The sequence below is a fragment of the Typopeltis vanoorti genome, chromosome 3, assembly GCF_054136105.1.
Source record: "Typopeltis vanoorti isolate ZY-2024b chromosome 3, IOZ_Tvanoo_1.0, whole genome shotgun sequence".
In the NCBI taxonomy this organism is placed as follows: Eukaryota; Metazoa; Arthropoda; class Arachnida; order Uropygi; family Thelyphonidae; genus Typopeltis; species Typopeltis vanoorti.
Window position 1 is genome coordinate 149,805,513 of NC_143551.1, and position 15,931 is coordinate 149,821,443.

The 15,931-nt window shown below is 34.9% G+C and overlaps 1 protein-coding gene across 1 annotated transcript in view; it reads right to left on the reverse strand.

Annotated features, from left to right (window-relative positions):
• Positions 1-2,297: 2,297 nt before the first annotated feature.
• LOC150108652 (protein O-mannosyl-transferase TMTC1-like) overlaps positions 2,298-15,931 on the reverse strand; it is a 166,036-nt gene continuing 152,402 nt past the window's right edge. Inside the window, exons 17-18 of the mRNA XM_090416133.1 lie at positions 14,268-14,345; positions 2,298-2,579 (exon numbers count right to left, since the gene is read on the reverse strand). Coding sequence (XP_090272259.1) covers positions 2,421-2,579; positions 14,268-14,345 — 237 coding nt within the window. The 3' untranslated portion in view covers positions 2,298-2,420. The remainder of the gene's footprint in view (positions 2,580-14,267; positions 14,346-15,931) is intronic.

Genomic DNA, 15,931 nt, shown 5'->3' on the forward strand with positions numbered 1-15,931 from the left:
TCGTTTCTAATTATGTTAAAGGGGCTTACGAAAGTCGTCATATATAGAGAAAAGGATTTGATATTAAGTTGATTTTAAAGATCATGAAGTTCTATAAATTTTTATGCACTTTTAGTATACAAGAGTATACCAGAAAAAAAAAAAGGCTCAAAAATACAGTGAAATCAAACTCCCATTACATCGCATTGTACGACTTATTGCAATACAATATAAATTTTGGATGCGAAAAAGTGACGAACCGGTAGCCGGTTTTAATAATTTCAAAGAAGAGGAAATATCTATTAAACCTGGTTCACCACCCTAACTTTTTCAGACCTGGATAAATACGACCATGATGTCAGACAAAATTGCCATAATCTTCTCATTCTTTGAATCTCAATCCAATTAAGGTGTTGGCATAAACTAGGAAGTTATGGAATTTACGAATCCTATTAATATTGAATGGGGAACTATTTATAAACGCCTTTTAATATTTTAATATATATTTAATATATTATATACACACACACACTGTATACTATAGTAGTGGTTTGCAAGTTGTGCTTTACTTACGTTTTATTGCAGATTCTACATTCTATAATCTATTCAGTGTTGTACTAAGTTGGATTTATGTATTGAACATTGTTTTAAACATTCGATATTTTTAGTTAGCATGAAATATTCCATAGCATTCCAGGACATGTCTTGTTAGAGTACTAATTTAAGTAAAAAGTGATATTATTAAACTGGCCAGTTAGATTCATTAATTTATAGTAATCCAAGCATGCATGCTGATTTAAATCGTATTCCTATCGTGGTGATGGGAAAGAAAGAGAAGGAATTTAATATGTCGAACTTTGATCGGACTATGAATCAACAAATGGTAACTAGCTGATACACCGCTGCAAGACAAACTTAGAAATAGTAGACGTTGATTCCAGTTGGGAGAAACAGATGTCATCAAAATAGTAAATGAAAAGAACCTCCTTATTCAAATTTTGTTTAGAAATAGAGGAACATTTATCATGGATTTTTAATCAAAGGTGACGTGTAGATGGAAGAGTTTTGCTCCCAGACTATTGAATCTTCAAGATCTTTGAAATCTGTATTTTTTATTCATTTTTTTAATGACTATTGAATAAACTTTCTAGGACAAATGACAAATTTATTTTGACTCCTGCAAACATAAAAATATAATGCGTTTAGTTGGTAATATAGATCAGTGGTACGTAAGCTGTTAGGTGTCAGTCCTCCTTCATATTCTCATATATTCTCATATATTTGGGCATGCTTCCTTTCACCTTAATATTAATATATTCGTTCCTACTCTTTTTCGCTTGCTGTATTTGCTTCATTTTATATCGCACATAACATATACCAGATCTTCAATTACAGCGATACTATACGAATAAAGTCAAAATATATGTGGATCTCGGGTAGATTATTATTCCGTTCGCTATTTGATCAGTTCAAATTTCAACATAAAATCTTATAAAGAGTCTGATGTTCTTTTCTTTTTAAATTTTTCAAGTCATAAATTAAAAAAAAAAAAGAAGCAACCATCCTAAAATACTGTTTACTCTCCTAAACTACTTTTACTACCTTTTTTGGGTCGGGGAGGGAAGGACACCCACAGATGGCGCACCACTTGTAGACCGTGTGTATATATTGTGTTACCTTTGTAAGCTGAAATAAATCATTTTGAACACTTATTAATATTTTCCACTACATGTTAAAATAATTTTTTATTCCTACATCTTTGGTGTAATATTGGTTTGTAATGTAATCAGGAACACTTTGAACATTGTCAAATTATAATCAGCTTTTGTCTGTGCTACTGCATAAGTTGGAGCTAATACTATTCATTCTTCTAAACGTTAACTGGAAGGGACCCTTTTAATTCATAATCATATATTTGTAGATCAGGATGCAGGTTCAAATTCCTATACAGCGTATGGGGATAATTTATATTTTAGTATCATTTGGGCAGAGAGAAAAATCATGGACATTCTGTAAAAAAATAAAAATGAAAAATCACACACTTACAGTTAAGTTGAGTGAAATATGATTAATATATCACATCTTCTCATGTCATATTATGTCTTCTGAATATAGATTTTCTGGTCATCAAGAAAACTGTTGCTTCTGTTTATACGAACTATTTTAGCACATTATAATCTTCGTTCTCCCTTTTTCATATGACCTACCTGGCACGCTATATCAAGACTGCACCATTTTTTTCCCCAAAGTACTTTTCTAATATCTACACACACTGTACACAGCAAGTATTCTAAAATAGCCAGAAGAGACTCATCAGAAATGACCAATATTTATTTTTATTCATCTGTATATTGCACATAATAAATATCGTTATCATCATACAGTTCTCTGCGTGCATAGTAGGAAACTGGTCCCTGAATGAAATCATTCTGAGCTTATTGTCACCGAGTCTGACAGCTGTTGAGCAGCTTTTCATGACATAGATCGGCTCCTTGGAGAATGTTTCTACGTAATTTTTCCAAGTTTTCTTGTAGTAATTTATTATGTGGATCTAATGCAAGAGCTTTTTCATAATGTCGTAGTGCCTCTGTATATCTGCCCTGAAAATCAAAAGTAAAAATAAATAAATAATTAATAAAATTAACAGACCAGTATCCTGAAAATACATATTTATTTATGTATCATTTGTAAAATTCATTCATAAAGTGTTAAGTAAAAAATGCTACTGCTACCATCTGGACATAACCAGTAATTCTGTATCCAGTAACTCAATTTTGGGATATCAGACTTAACCGATCTCCTAAAACTTAATTGTCATAAACTGAAATTCTATTTATTAAAGGCACCAACTTAATAAAGGCCACAAAACTGGAATTTATAGAGACATTAATATTTTACCTTCTTTTAAATAAAAGTATTCTTGAAATGAAATATATAGATTCTGCGCTTGGTCAAAATGCGATATTCCTAAATGTATAAAAAATTGAGCACTAAGAATCAGTGTGAAAATCATTAATTTTGTCATTCAGTTGGATACATTTCGAGGCTCTGTAGTTCAGGTAGTAGAAACGAGGCTTTTTGTTGGAAATATTGAATACCTGGGTTCGAATCCCGTCTATCGTGTGAGAAATTTCATCAGCATTTGGTGATTTAATTTTTATCACCAAATTTATCTTATATAATTTAATTTATTTTATTAAATGATCTACCAAGTGAAGATATTTTTATGATAGAGGTGACAGTGACTGATGTGAGAACGGAAGTTGAATCATTGGAGGTAATTAGTGTACTGCAGAATATGAATGACTAGGCTATTTAATATAAGTCTCAGCTCTGGCAAAAGTCCCAAGAGAGTGGAAGGAGGGCAAATAATTCCTTTGCATAATGGAGGAACTAAATCTGTGGTAGCAAATTATAGACCAATTAATGTCGCAGAAATGATGGTAAAAGTTGGTAACAAATAAAATTCAGGAATGGGTGGCTAAGAATATGATACTGTATGAGGGTCAGCATGGCTTTGTGAAGGGTCGATCATGCCTTAGTAATTTACTAACTTTTCAGAATAGAGTGACAACTGAGATGGATAAAGGGGATGACTACATGATAATACTGCTGCATTTTGCAAAGCCGTTTGACAGGATACCACATGGAACTCTGTTATACAAACTGCAACAAATGGAAATGTGTAGGATACTGATGATATGGATAAAATGGTGGCTGATGGACAGATATCAAAAATGTAGCATATGGAGGAGCAGAATCCAGGAGAAGGCAGATGACTATTGGTGTGACGCAAGGCTGTTTGCTAATGATGCAAAAGTTAGATAGAGCAATATACTGCTTGAAAAGAAGTCAACGGACCCCCCCCCCCACACACACAATGGAAATATGCATCGTGCCATGCAACGAGTAGTGTTTGTAGCTGGTATAAATTGAAGGAATATGATGCCCAGTCAGCACAGCCGTGTCCTGGTGATATGTTATATGTTTGCGAGAATAGAACTGACGGAGTTTGAAAGAGACCTTATAATAGACGCCATAGTTCTGAATTCATTCAGAACCGAGGCTCACAACATGGGTATCAATGATAAAACTGCAATATGCAAATCCCACATTACATGAACCAACATGCAGCGGCTTCTTCAGGGCACAAGAGACCATGTACAATGGGAAGTGAACGCTTGGAAACTTGTGTTATGGAGCGATGAATCATGCCAAACCCTTTACTGAGCAGATGGAGAAGTATGGGTACTGTGGCGGATGCCTGATGAACGTTTCTTACCAGAGTGAGTAACCCCAACTATGAAATTCGGAGGAGGCAGCGTGATGGTGTGGTCCTGTTTTGGCCTCGAACCTCTGTTTGTGGTGCCATGAACATTGAAAACTTCAAGAGGGATCTGAATATTCTGGACAACGTAATGCTTCCTGCTTTGTGGCGTTTCTACGAACTGACCATCGTATCTTTCAGCAAGACAGTGGACTGTATATTTAAAGCTGCTGTTGTAACTGCGTGGTTTGTGGACATGAACTTTACCACACTTGACTAGCTCTACAGAGTCCTGATCTCAACCCTATTCAACATCTGTGGGATGAACAGGAACGTTGGATGAAGTGAACATCTCTTGTCCGGGACCTGATTACATGCCTACAGGAAGAATTTTCAAAAATTCCCATTGATTGCTATTGTATGCTCGTGGAAAGTATGTCCTGTAGGATTGCTGTAGTCATCCCAGCAAAATTAGGTCCAACATCTTATTAAGGTGGGTGCCATGGCTGTCTGTTCGCACACTACACCGTCCATTGACTTCCTTTCAAGCAGCGCAGTTAATCAAGATGATGTAGAGAATCTAGGATTTAAATAGGTGGGCAGTATGGGCAAAACATTATGGATGCAATTTAATGTGGAAAAGTGGAAAGTTTTGCATTTTGGGATACAAAGATTACAAACCGTATATCATATTGAGGGAATTGTACTCCAGGAAATTGATGAAACCAGGGATTTCGGTTTGGTAGTACACATAAAATTGAACTTCAGAAGAAATATTGTTAAAGTAGCCAGGGTAGCTCAGAAGATTACTTGGTTATTGAAGATTTCACTAACAAGCTGCGATAAGGGAGTTATCGTTCCTCTTTGTAAAGCCTCGATACGGCAAAATCTGGATGACTGTGCTCAGATATGGTCACCTGTTTTCTTGGGGATGAGGAAGTGGTGAAGAAAATCTAATGGCGAGTGAACAAAGATGAGGAGTGGTCGGTGTAATGCTTCTTATGAGGATAAATTAAGGGTTTGGGTTGCAAAAGTTGGTTGATAGGTGAAAAAGGGAAGATATGATAGAAACATTTAAGTTACTTTATTTTATAAGATTGATGCAGGGGAAATGTATCAGCATTTGGCTTGAGGGAGAACAACCGGTCATCCCGGGAAGTTGGGCAAGAGTGCAGTTAGCAAAAGCGTGAGGAGAGAGCGAATGGAATAGGTTGCCTGAGTCAGTTGTAAGTGCTTTGTCTATTAATGGTTTCAATGAGGTATGATAGATATTTTGTTGATAGTTAGATGATGAGTCTTAGGACTTCATGGAGGTGCCCGTGCAATAACTTAATTTATATTTTATTATTCATTATATATAAAGAAACTTTTCTTTAACATCTCCTTTAGACCAAATTACAGCACATATATGGTTTGGGATTGATTCCACAAGGTGTTGGATTGCATCCACATCTACAACATTCAAGGCATTCACCAGACAGTCCTTTGGCCCATTTCGATGGAAGAGGACTTTGCTCCAGGATATGATTTTCTATCATTTCCCATTTTCAATGTAGTTCAGATCCGGGCTATGTGTTCGCCAGAAAAGATGGTGGAAGTCTTTGTCATGCTGGCTGGACTACTGCTGAACAATTCATGTGCAATGGATAGTAGCATTGCCGTCCATAAAACAACCGTCACCTGCTGGATAAAAAGTCAACATTGTAAGATTCACTTGATCGGCAACAATGCAACAATGTTCAGATATTTCTTGGAGAACACCCGACCTTCCAGCAATATCAGGGGACCCGTTACGTACTAACAGAACATGTCATGCACCATGACACCACCTCCAGAACCTTGAGTTGTGTTTACAAGGCAAGCTGGGTTCATTGCTTCATGGGACTCCCGCCAAACTTTCTGCCTACCGTCGGTACGGAACAAGGTGCACTGTGATTCTTCGGATCATATGACTTTTTTTCAGTCTTCCAGTGTGCAGTCACAGAATTCAGTGCTTCGCAGAAACCAGCTTTCCTTATAGGCATGCGATTGCCAATACCGATATTCTTCAATTCTCTGCGCATAATTCGGTGAGATATGTGTCAAGAACAGCCTTCATTAAATGCTTCGGCATTTAATGAGGGCTCTCATTAAATTGTTGCACAGAGGAAGTTCTGTTTCTCCGTATAAGCTTTCTCAGACTACGGCGATCTCGTTCCTGACGGAATGTCTTAGGACTACAGTTACGCCTCTTAGACGAGTATGCAGGTTATTTTTCTACTGATTAAACACTCGGATACTCACCTTTTGAGAAATCAGTCAGCTCTGCTATTTTTAAAATTGTAGCTCCATCCAGAGGGCCATCCACAATAAGCCCTTTATTGAACTCCTAAAGATCCTTTGTTTTTCCCATTTCCATTGACAATTACTGACCAGAGCATTCTTAAATAGTTGCCTAGCCCACGTGTTCTAGGCAACTATTTAAGACCAAGTATTTTGCATATAGGCTGTGTAAGTGGCGTTTACGTACATCTGAATAAATATTTCTAATTCAGCGGCCGGTATGTGTATCATCTTATGGATCGATAGCAATTAATTTGGTATTATATGAATACGACCGATATTAAATGGTACACTGTCATTGATCATAATAACACTTTGGAAATAACGAATGATGAAATTTCTGAAGTGAAAGTATCGGGAACCATTGCAAAGATATGATGATTTATTTGTTTAGTACTCTTAAAGTTAGATTTTTGTGTAACTTATCACGGGTGTGTGTTTTATTTTAATGATCTCCACTCTGATATGCTCGTACTTACATTTTTGTGTAAAAAACTGATTAGTATTATTCTAATGACGTTTCTTCGAGATTTTTGAATAATGATCTCATTAATAGAAAAACTGAAAAATTGCTTTTATTACTAAATAATATTTGTACTATTCACACTTGTAACAATCAGTATCCAACAAAATAACAGTCGTAACATCCTTAGCTTAGCCATTACCAAGGAAATAAAAGTTATACAGACTGGTAAATTTGCTGTGGCAGAGTGGTTAGCATATCTACTTTCCGTCCGCAGGCTAAAATTCAGATATTGACCATGGACGTTTGCGATTGTCTTTAGATGGAAGATTAATTTAGGCGAGAGATGAAAACTAGGAAAGAATCCTTAGCTCAATTGCGATACTAATGCTGTATATTATGGGTTTACGACCATGAAAGAGTATCAAATACATAAAATATAGATCAGTAGCACTAGAAATCTCTGCGGTCTCAATCCTTAAGAAAAGAAATCATATTTAATTCAATGTTTATAAAAAAACATATGACCAAAACTGCAAAAAAGATGAGATCCATTGCTAGGAAATATCATAGTAGTTGTGAGTGGAATATTTAAGATTTTAAAAATGAAAAATACAATAAAACATTGGAATTTCAACAGTTTTACAGTACTACTTTAAAAATAATTAGCTTTGCCAGTCTGGTTGCCCGAATGGATAATGTCTCTGCTTTCTACGCACTAGGATACGAGTTCGTATGACATAGATTAATGTCTTTATGTGGTAGATGAATTTCAGCTTGAACATATAAGTATAAAAAATAAGTTCGAATTTTGTCTCTACCATAAGTGGCATATGTGCTGCGCTTTTGAAAGCTAAAAAAAGTGTTACCACTATATGAGAAAAGTAGCAGGAATTCAAGTTATCAAGAAATACCGATAACTACAAAAAAGCTTAACTTAATAATAAAAGTTCCCGGTAGTTAAATTTTTTTTTTTTTAAATTGTGCCATTATTATTAGGTACTAGAGCTGGGTTCCCAATAAGAACGAAAACGTTTCAACATACTTGAGTATGTTCAAGACATAGGTGATAGCACGTCTTATGATCATCGTACGTGAAATTCGCTCTTGTAACTGTCTGATCGAAGAATGTTTTATAGGAGGTGGAAACAAGACCATTTTTGCAGAAAAAAAATCGGTGTTCAACAGGATAATCTCTGAAGTCATAAGAGAACTATACATATTTAGACCATCCTACAACTCATACCAATGGTTACTGTTTTTGTGCGAACACATGTTTTTAAAATTTTACTTTGAAGAGTTCCCTAATATATAAACTTGTATTTTAGATGAGCTGTGATCAAAATAGTTTAATGACACAACCAGGCGAAATATAGCAGTTACAAAGGGCAAAGTGCTTTTACACAGGATTACAAAGCTCCTTGGAGTCTCAGTGGTCAGTCGGTATCGATATGCCGTTTTAGAAACATCTGGATTCGAATCCTCGGAATGTAAAGAACCTGGATTAAGGCTTTTCAACTGAACGTGAGTTAGTCTTATACAGATGTGATAGTGATAAGGTTTTATGTCCATGGAAAAGTTACGTGTGTGACTTTTCCCACTCATTCTCTTTTGTTTGGGATGAAATTTCTGTCCTAAAACGGCAAGCCCATTGTTCTGCTTATTCTTTACTCCTTAGATGTCATTTCTGCGATTTCTTTCTTTTTCAAAAACTCAAGGGGGCACTTAATGGAATAAGATTTGATAACACAAAAATGGCAGACTCTATTTATCTAGTTCGAAATACAGAACTTCACCATGCTTTCAATCATAGCGTGAATTCTCGGATTCTTATATCGATTCTCTAGGGAATTTTTGAAGGCGACGGTATGAACTAGCAAGTAAATACTGCTATTCTTAAAAATAAATAAAATAAAAATTCAGAAACTGTTTGATCACGCCTCAAGATTAAGTGAAGTAAATAGTTCTTATTCTGTCATAAAACCACATATTAAACAAGAGAAAGACTGAAAAATAGAATCGCTATAATGTATCATTGAAAAATTTTGTATTAAACTAGGAGCAGACGATATTGTTGACATCATTCTTCGAGATAGATGAAGCTCAGCTGGATATAGACAGTTAGTCAATAACCAAACTGCCAGTTTCGATGTGGTGAAAATCCTTTTTATGTTATTTTAGTTTATTTATTATTTTTTTTACGAAAGCCAGCTGCACCCGGTAAGGGTAAAACACTGATGAGTGCGTTGCTGTGCTTTTTCCTTTTCAACTTGATTTATTTCACTCCGTAAAGCCCGTTACACTATACCTATCACATCAATTTTTCGTTCCACAGCTTCTTCATAAAAGAATCAAAATTAGGAATGTCTGGTTTCAAAAAAAAAAAAAGGAACAATCTCTTAAATAGAAGATAAGGCGTATCGTAATATCCTCTCTTAAACAGAAGATATTAGCTACAGCAAAACATTTCAATAGCAGTGAGATATTCTCATATTTTATAGATGTGGGAGAGGACTTCTTTTGTCTAGAATACATTATGAGCATTGTTTTAAAATATTTCATGGACGTTACTTTCTTATTTTCAGGGATACCGGGAGATACTTCCGGTTTTGGGAATAAATTTTTTTTTTCTGATTCCCAGAAATTTTATTTAGGAATTATTTGATAATATTCAACTTAAACATTAAAACTGATGACACGCATCAAAATTATTAATTGAAAGAAATTATGAAAGTGCAATGCAGGTAGTTCTGAAATGGTTTTCAGAATAATTTCTTCCTAGTTTCTGATTAGGACAAATAGTTCGAAACAATTATCGGGTCAGAGAAATCATCAATTAAAAGTATCATGATAGGTGCGAATATGTGGAATCCTGGATGGAGTTCGCCGCCCTGTAATACCAAGGAAACTCTCGTGATCAAGGTTGTATTTATAAGAGGTTTCTTTACAAGTGAACGTGAGTTAGCTGGTCCCATCCGTAGTTGGTATTTACAATTTTTTTTTTATATATATTTTTTTATTTCCTTCGGAAACTCGTGAAAAATAGATTAGTAGCTTCAGCGGAAAGAAATTCCAACTAAACTGACCGTTTTATATCTCTCGCATAACGTAAATATTGCCTTGATCGCATATTTCTTTCTTAGTTTATGCAATAATCATCCCAGCAAAAGCAGACATACAGTGTATACTATTAAACCAATACATTACACTTTTTTAGCCTCCTTTCCATTCGCTGTTGGATGGAAAGGAGGCCAAAGAGCCTTCCCTCTTAACTTTCCAATTCTGTCTGTCTTTAGTCAACCTCCACCATTCCATGTTAAATTTTTATAGATTATCCATCTATCTTTTTCTTTGGTGACCTTTCCTTCTCTTGGTGTCCACTAGTGCTTGACTTTGTTCACCTTTTGTCCGGCAAACTATTAATATGGCCAGCTCATCTCCATTTACATGCTTTGCAAAGGATCACAATATCACCTATCAAGTCACTTCTCTAATTCTAGTATTTCTATCTCTTTTTGTTATGTGGGAGCATTCTTCTCTCCAAGGCTCTTTTGGCCACACGCAACCTGTCTTTCTGTTTTTAGTCGTTGCCTATATTTCCTAACAGATAATCTTTACAACTAAAATGCTCGTTTCTTTGTGTGATTCTTCTACTTATTTCTTTATCTCGCTTTTCCTTAAAACTAAATATAGTTCTCCACAATTTCAACGCGATTATCTGTTAATTTTTGTTCGATTTTATCTGAATTTGTCATCGGTTTGGTTTTAGATTAATCTTTAAACCTTGTTTATAGTTTTTCAGTCATTTAGCATTTCCTGAGCTTCTTTATATTTTGCTAAAAGAACAATGTCATCTGCAAAACGTACGTAATTGAGATTTTTTCCATTAATGCTAATTTCATACTTTACCATGACATGTTCTTAAAGACCGAATGGATAATGTCTCTGCTTTCTAGGCACTAGGGTATGAGTTCGAACGATGTGAGTGTTTATTAATGCCTTTATTTGGTAGATGAATTTCATCCAAAACATATAAGTTTAAAAATCAGTTCAAATCTAGCCTCTTATAATGTAGAAGAAAACAATTTGGGCTATATAGGATCTCGCTGCCTTACAAATTCCAAATTCACTTCCACGATGTTCTTGCTTTATACTGCTGTTGAATTCTGATATACAGTTTTGGTAATCTGATATACTTTGCTGGGATGGCTTCTTGTTTTAATCTGTTTATTATTTCTGACTGATATCAAGAATCCAAGGTTTTTTTTTTAAATCTACAAACACTAAATATTCGAAAAGATTATATATTCATTTGCTTTTTTTCATTACTTGATTGATCGTGTAGATATGATCTATTGGAGAATCTTGCTCTTAAGCCCAATTGTTCATATGATTATGCATCATCCTATTTAATATAATAGATTTAGACATTTTGTACAATTGCGATAGCAGACTGTTTGGCCTATCTTCTTCATCATCAAGTACTAGAGCCTCCGTAGCTCAGTCGGTATAAACGAAGCCATTTGGTCGGAAAGACCTGGGTTCGATTGTCGTCAGTGACGTGAGGAACCTTTATCTGTTCTCTTTCGACTAAAGGTGAGTTAGCCGGTCTCATACGGAGGTAGAGGGTTTTTCCTCCCGGAAACTTGGGTTTTTCATCCCTCAGAACAGGCAAACCGGTCAGGAGAACACACGCAGTTGACAGACAAACATAAAATACATTATAACCAATAGCTTCGTGTTGGTTTCATAAAATGTGCCGTACTGTCCATATGGACTCATGGCCGTTGTATCATCATACACTAATTAATTAATTCAGTTCTATCTTGAGCTGTCATTGAGTTCCATCCATCTCTTCAATCTCATCCTCCCACAGTCTCTTGGTCCTCCTGTAGCTTTCTTTCCATCTCTTCTGCCCTTTTTATATAATAAGATAATCAAGGATTTATGTGACTGCACTTATGGAATTTTTTCTGTAGTTAAAATATCATTGAATAAATCCAGTATGATCGTATGGAACTGTGAACATCCTGATTTTATGTGTTCTGCTTATGCCATCTTCTCCAGGACGTTTATTATTCTTTGCTGACTTCGGGGTTTTCCATAATTCTTCTATCACGATGGGTGGTTCTGTATTTGCCTCATCTACATATAGTAAATGATTTGTATCTGTTTCCTTACCTGCGTATAGGTCTCTATAAAACTCATTAGATATTTTTATTATTTCCTCCCTATTCCTTGCTTATTTTCAATTTTGGAATGCATTTTTTCCTTCCATGTAACCCTTTTTTGATCATTTTCAGATATTTTTTATTTTTTATTATGTTCTGAATCTTCTGATGTTTTTTATTTCTTTTCTAATTTTCGCATTTCCACAAATTCTGTATTGTTTTGCTACTTTTATGTCTCCTTTTCCTCAATTCTTCCCTTTTTGTATTAGATCAAATGTCCATAAAGTAAGTTTTTCCTCTAGAAGTTCTATTTCCTGGTAATGATCCTGTTAAACTTTCAGTAACTTATTGAAGTATTTTCTCCATTCTATCAGATAAGCCTGATTCATTCATACTTTTCTCCTTCAACTTTCCTTCCATTATTTCTTCAATTATTTTTTTACGTTTTATTATATGTCCACCATCTAGTGTGAGTTTTTTCATTAGCAATTTCAATCTCTTTCTCTTGATCTTTATTCTTGTTCTCACTGACCTATGATCATTATCATAATTAAACTGGTTAATAACAGACACATCTACCAGTATTTCTTGTTGTTCACCATAATATGGTATAGTGTTTACTCCATAACATACGTGGTTATAGTTATTTAGTACCTATTTTTCACACCATACTGTATAATCAGTTTTATTAAAATCTTCGTTTGGTGGTCTCCAGGTCCATTTTCGTTTAGTTCGCTTTTTTAAAGAAAATATTTCCTATATACAATCCCTCTCTTTTCAAATTCAATAAGTCTTTATCCTCTCCCATTTCTTTGGCCCATACCTTGTGCACCTAAAGCACTTTCTTCCTTTTATTTCTAGCCTACTTTATAGTTAGTCTCCCATTACAATTTCACAGACAAGTATTATCTCTGAGAGTGTTGCTTGGAGAGATCCTCATAGGAATTATTAATTTCTTCATATAAACGACTGAGTGGGTGCATATATTTGTACTAAACTTAAATCACACCGCTTATTGATTTTTAATCTAAGAGTGTAATTATCTGGGAGACTGTTTTAAATTTAAGAATGTTATTTTCTCGTCTTTTATGGACCATAATTCCGACTAGACCTTGATTTCTCCCAGCAGTATGTAAAATATAATTGCTTGTTGCACTTTTCCCTTCTATTCTTGTTTCAGAAAGTCCAAGAATATCCCAATGTATCTCTGCCAGTGCTTTACACACCTCTTCTTTTTTTTTTCCCTTTCAAAGTTCTGACATTATAAGTACAGATGTTCGATTTTCTTATTAAAGGGTTCTTCACAGATGTACTATCCAGAAAGGACATCCCAGTTGGATATGAATGAATTTTATCATTAGTCTGAGAAGTAGGTATCACATTTGAGATAACATTCCCATTTTGGCCTTGGCTGCTACGGCTTTCAATTGCTATCAACTCTGTTTGTTTAAGGGGCAGAAGGAGATATTTGGTCAATATTTCCAGGATGACCAAGCGTCTTGGGATTAAACCTACGAGGTAAGGCAAATACTTTGGAAAGAAGGCAGACTCCTGCTTCATGAAGCGAAAAAAATATAGTTAAATAGGATAGATTCACTCCTAGATCTCGAATACTTTAATAGCATCAGGGAGGGCAAGAAGAAAAGAAAGAAGAGTAGCGCCCAGTATACATAGAAAATTTATCTAATCACTAGCAAATCATTTAACCGAACTCCAAATACACTACAGTATTTATTTATTTATATTTTTCCATCTTCAATAATATTCTATAGTGCTGTTCTTTGTAACAATCATATCATACTCTTGCAAAGTGTTTCCGAAAAATTACAGTCAGTTGTTCTTTAAATAATTTTAATAGCTTTATTCTTTCTTATCAACCGACTGTCCATTGATTTAACGCTACTGCTCTATCAAGGTTTTGAGATCAAATGAATTAACAAATTCTTTCAACATATGAATAAAAATAAAGAAAAATGTTTTTAACAACAACTGTGGTTTTTCAATTTACTTATTTTATAAAAATTAATAAATACATGGCAGATTTTATAAGTTTTTGTGTATTTACCTGAAGATGCTTGACAACGGCCAGATTTATTCTTGCATAATACAGAGCCGAGTCCAGCCTAATGGCCATGGAGTAACTCTGGAAGAACCAATAATGCTAATGAAACTGTGACCTAAATGGGAATAACACAATACATATATTATACTGCACTGTTATATCTAAAGAAAGGCGAACAGGGGAAAAAATGGAAAAGAAAAAGGTGCTTTTTTTTGGATAACAACAAATTATCCACTTTGGACATGATAAACACTAACCATAGAGCGTGTACTAATTTGTGCTCATAGTAAGGTGCTGAAATGTTTTTTTTTTTATTGTCCACAAATTTCAAATGGAAACGCGTTCCTGCTATTTCTTCTTCAGGTATACAAATAGATTAAATGAATAACTGGATTTTCTGAAGATGTGTAGCTGTTCAGCTTATCAACGAAAAGCGTGTTTCTATATTGCGTAATAGTACATTTATCGTACGTGCTATTGTACCGATATTTAAAGTAATTATAAATTTTAATGATTTTACTGTGTATTTTTTGCAACTTTTTTTGTTATGTATTTTTGCATTTTTATAAAACAAGCTATCTTTATAATGATTATTAGAAAATATGTTTTGCTTCTGCTAAGCTTCAAGACTAATTCTATCTCTTTGTTAATATATATAATATATTTTGACCGTCACACACACACACACACACACACACACACACACACACACACACACACACACACACACACACACACACACACACACACACACACACACACACACACACACACACACGGGACTATAGGAATATTTAGTAGAATGTCAAGTAAATGGAAGGTAGTAGCAGGTCCAAGAAAGTACATGGAGCCAGAGGCCAAATGAGGATATTGTGTGTGTGTGTGTGTGTGTGTGTGTGTGTGTGTGTGTGTGTGTGTGTGTGTGTGTGTGTGTGTGTGTGTGTGTGTGTGTGTGTGTGTGTGTGTGTGTGTGTGTGGTTTAGGGTTCTCAGAAATATAGTTTCTTCCAAAACTTATTTCAACACAGTGTTAAACAATGGAGTAGAAAATTCGACATTGTTCAACTAGACATTAATAGCGGGTGAAGAGTAAGGCGCTTTGTATTGCATTAAGGATGAAATTCTTCTACAGACTAAAGATATATAGAAAATACTTCTTTCAACTCTCATCCCTTTTCCAAAATCGAAAGTTATTGGGGATGAACATTCAATGTTAGCAAACGAATGCCTGGAAGTAGAAGTGTAACCACAGAGCAGTTACGTGACATGTGATATGGATGGAACGATATCTTGCACATAAGCGAAAGTCTGAATTCTCTTTGATGGACAGAAAGGCGATGCTAGCTAAAATAATTGGCTGCACTTTTTCTTGGAGACCCACTGTTGGGTAAATCGCTCAAAGAAAGGGAGGCCATTCACTAATTCACAAAGTTCTATTGTACAGGGTAACTACATTTAAGCAAAACTTAGTGGCACTTGGTGTATGTGTAATCTGGTGGTAACGTCTATGATGGTAGATTAGTAAAAGGAACATTATGGGTTCGATTTGATTCGCCGCCTAGAAATATCTTCTAGAGAATTTTTTTTTTTTTTTGGTTCAGTTAGTTTTCAAGTTAGTCAGTTTTTTAGAAGACAACTCGCTCAAAGAAAGTTTTTTTTTTATTATTT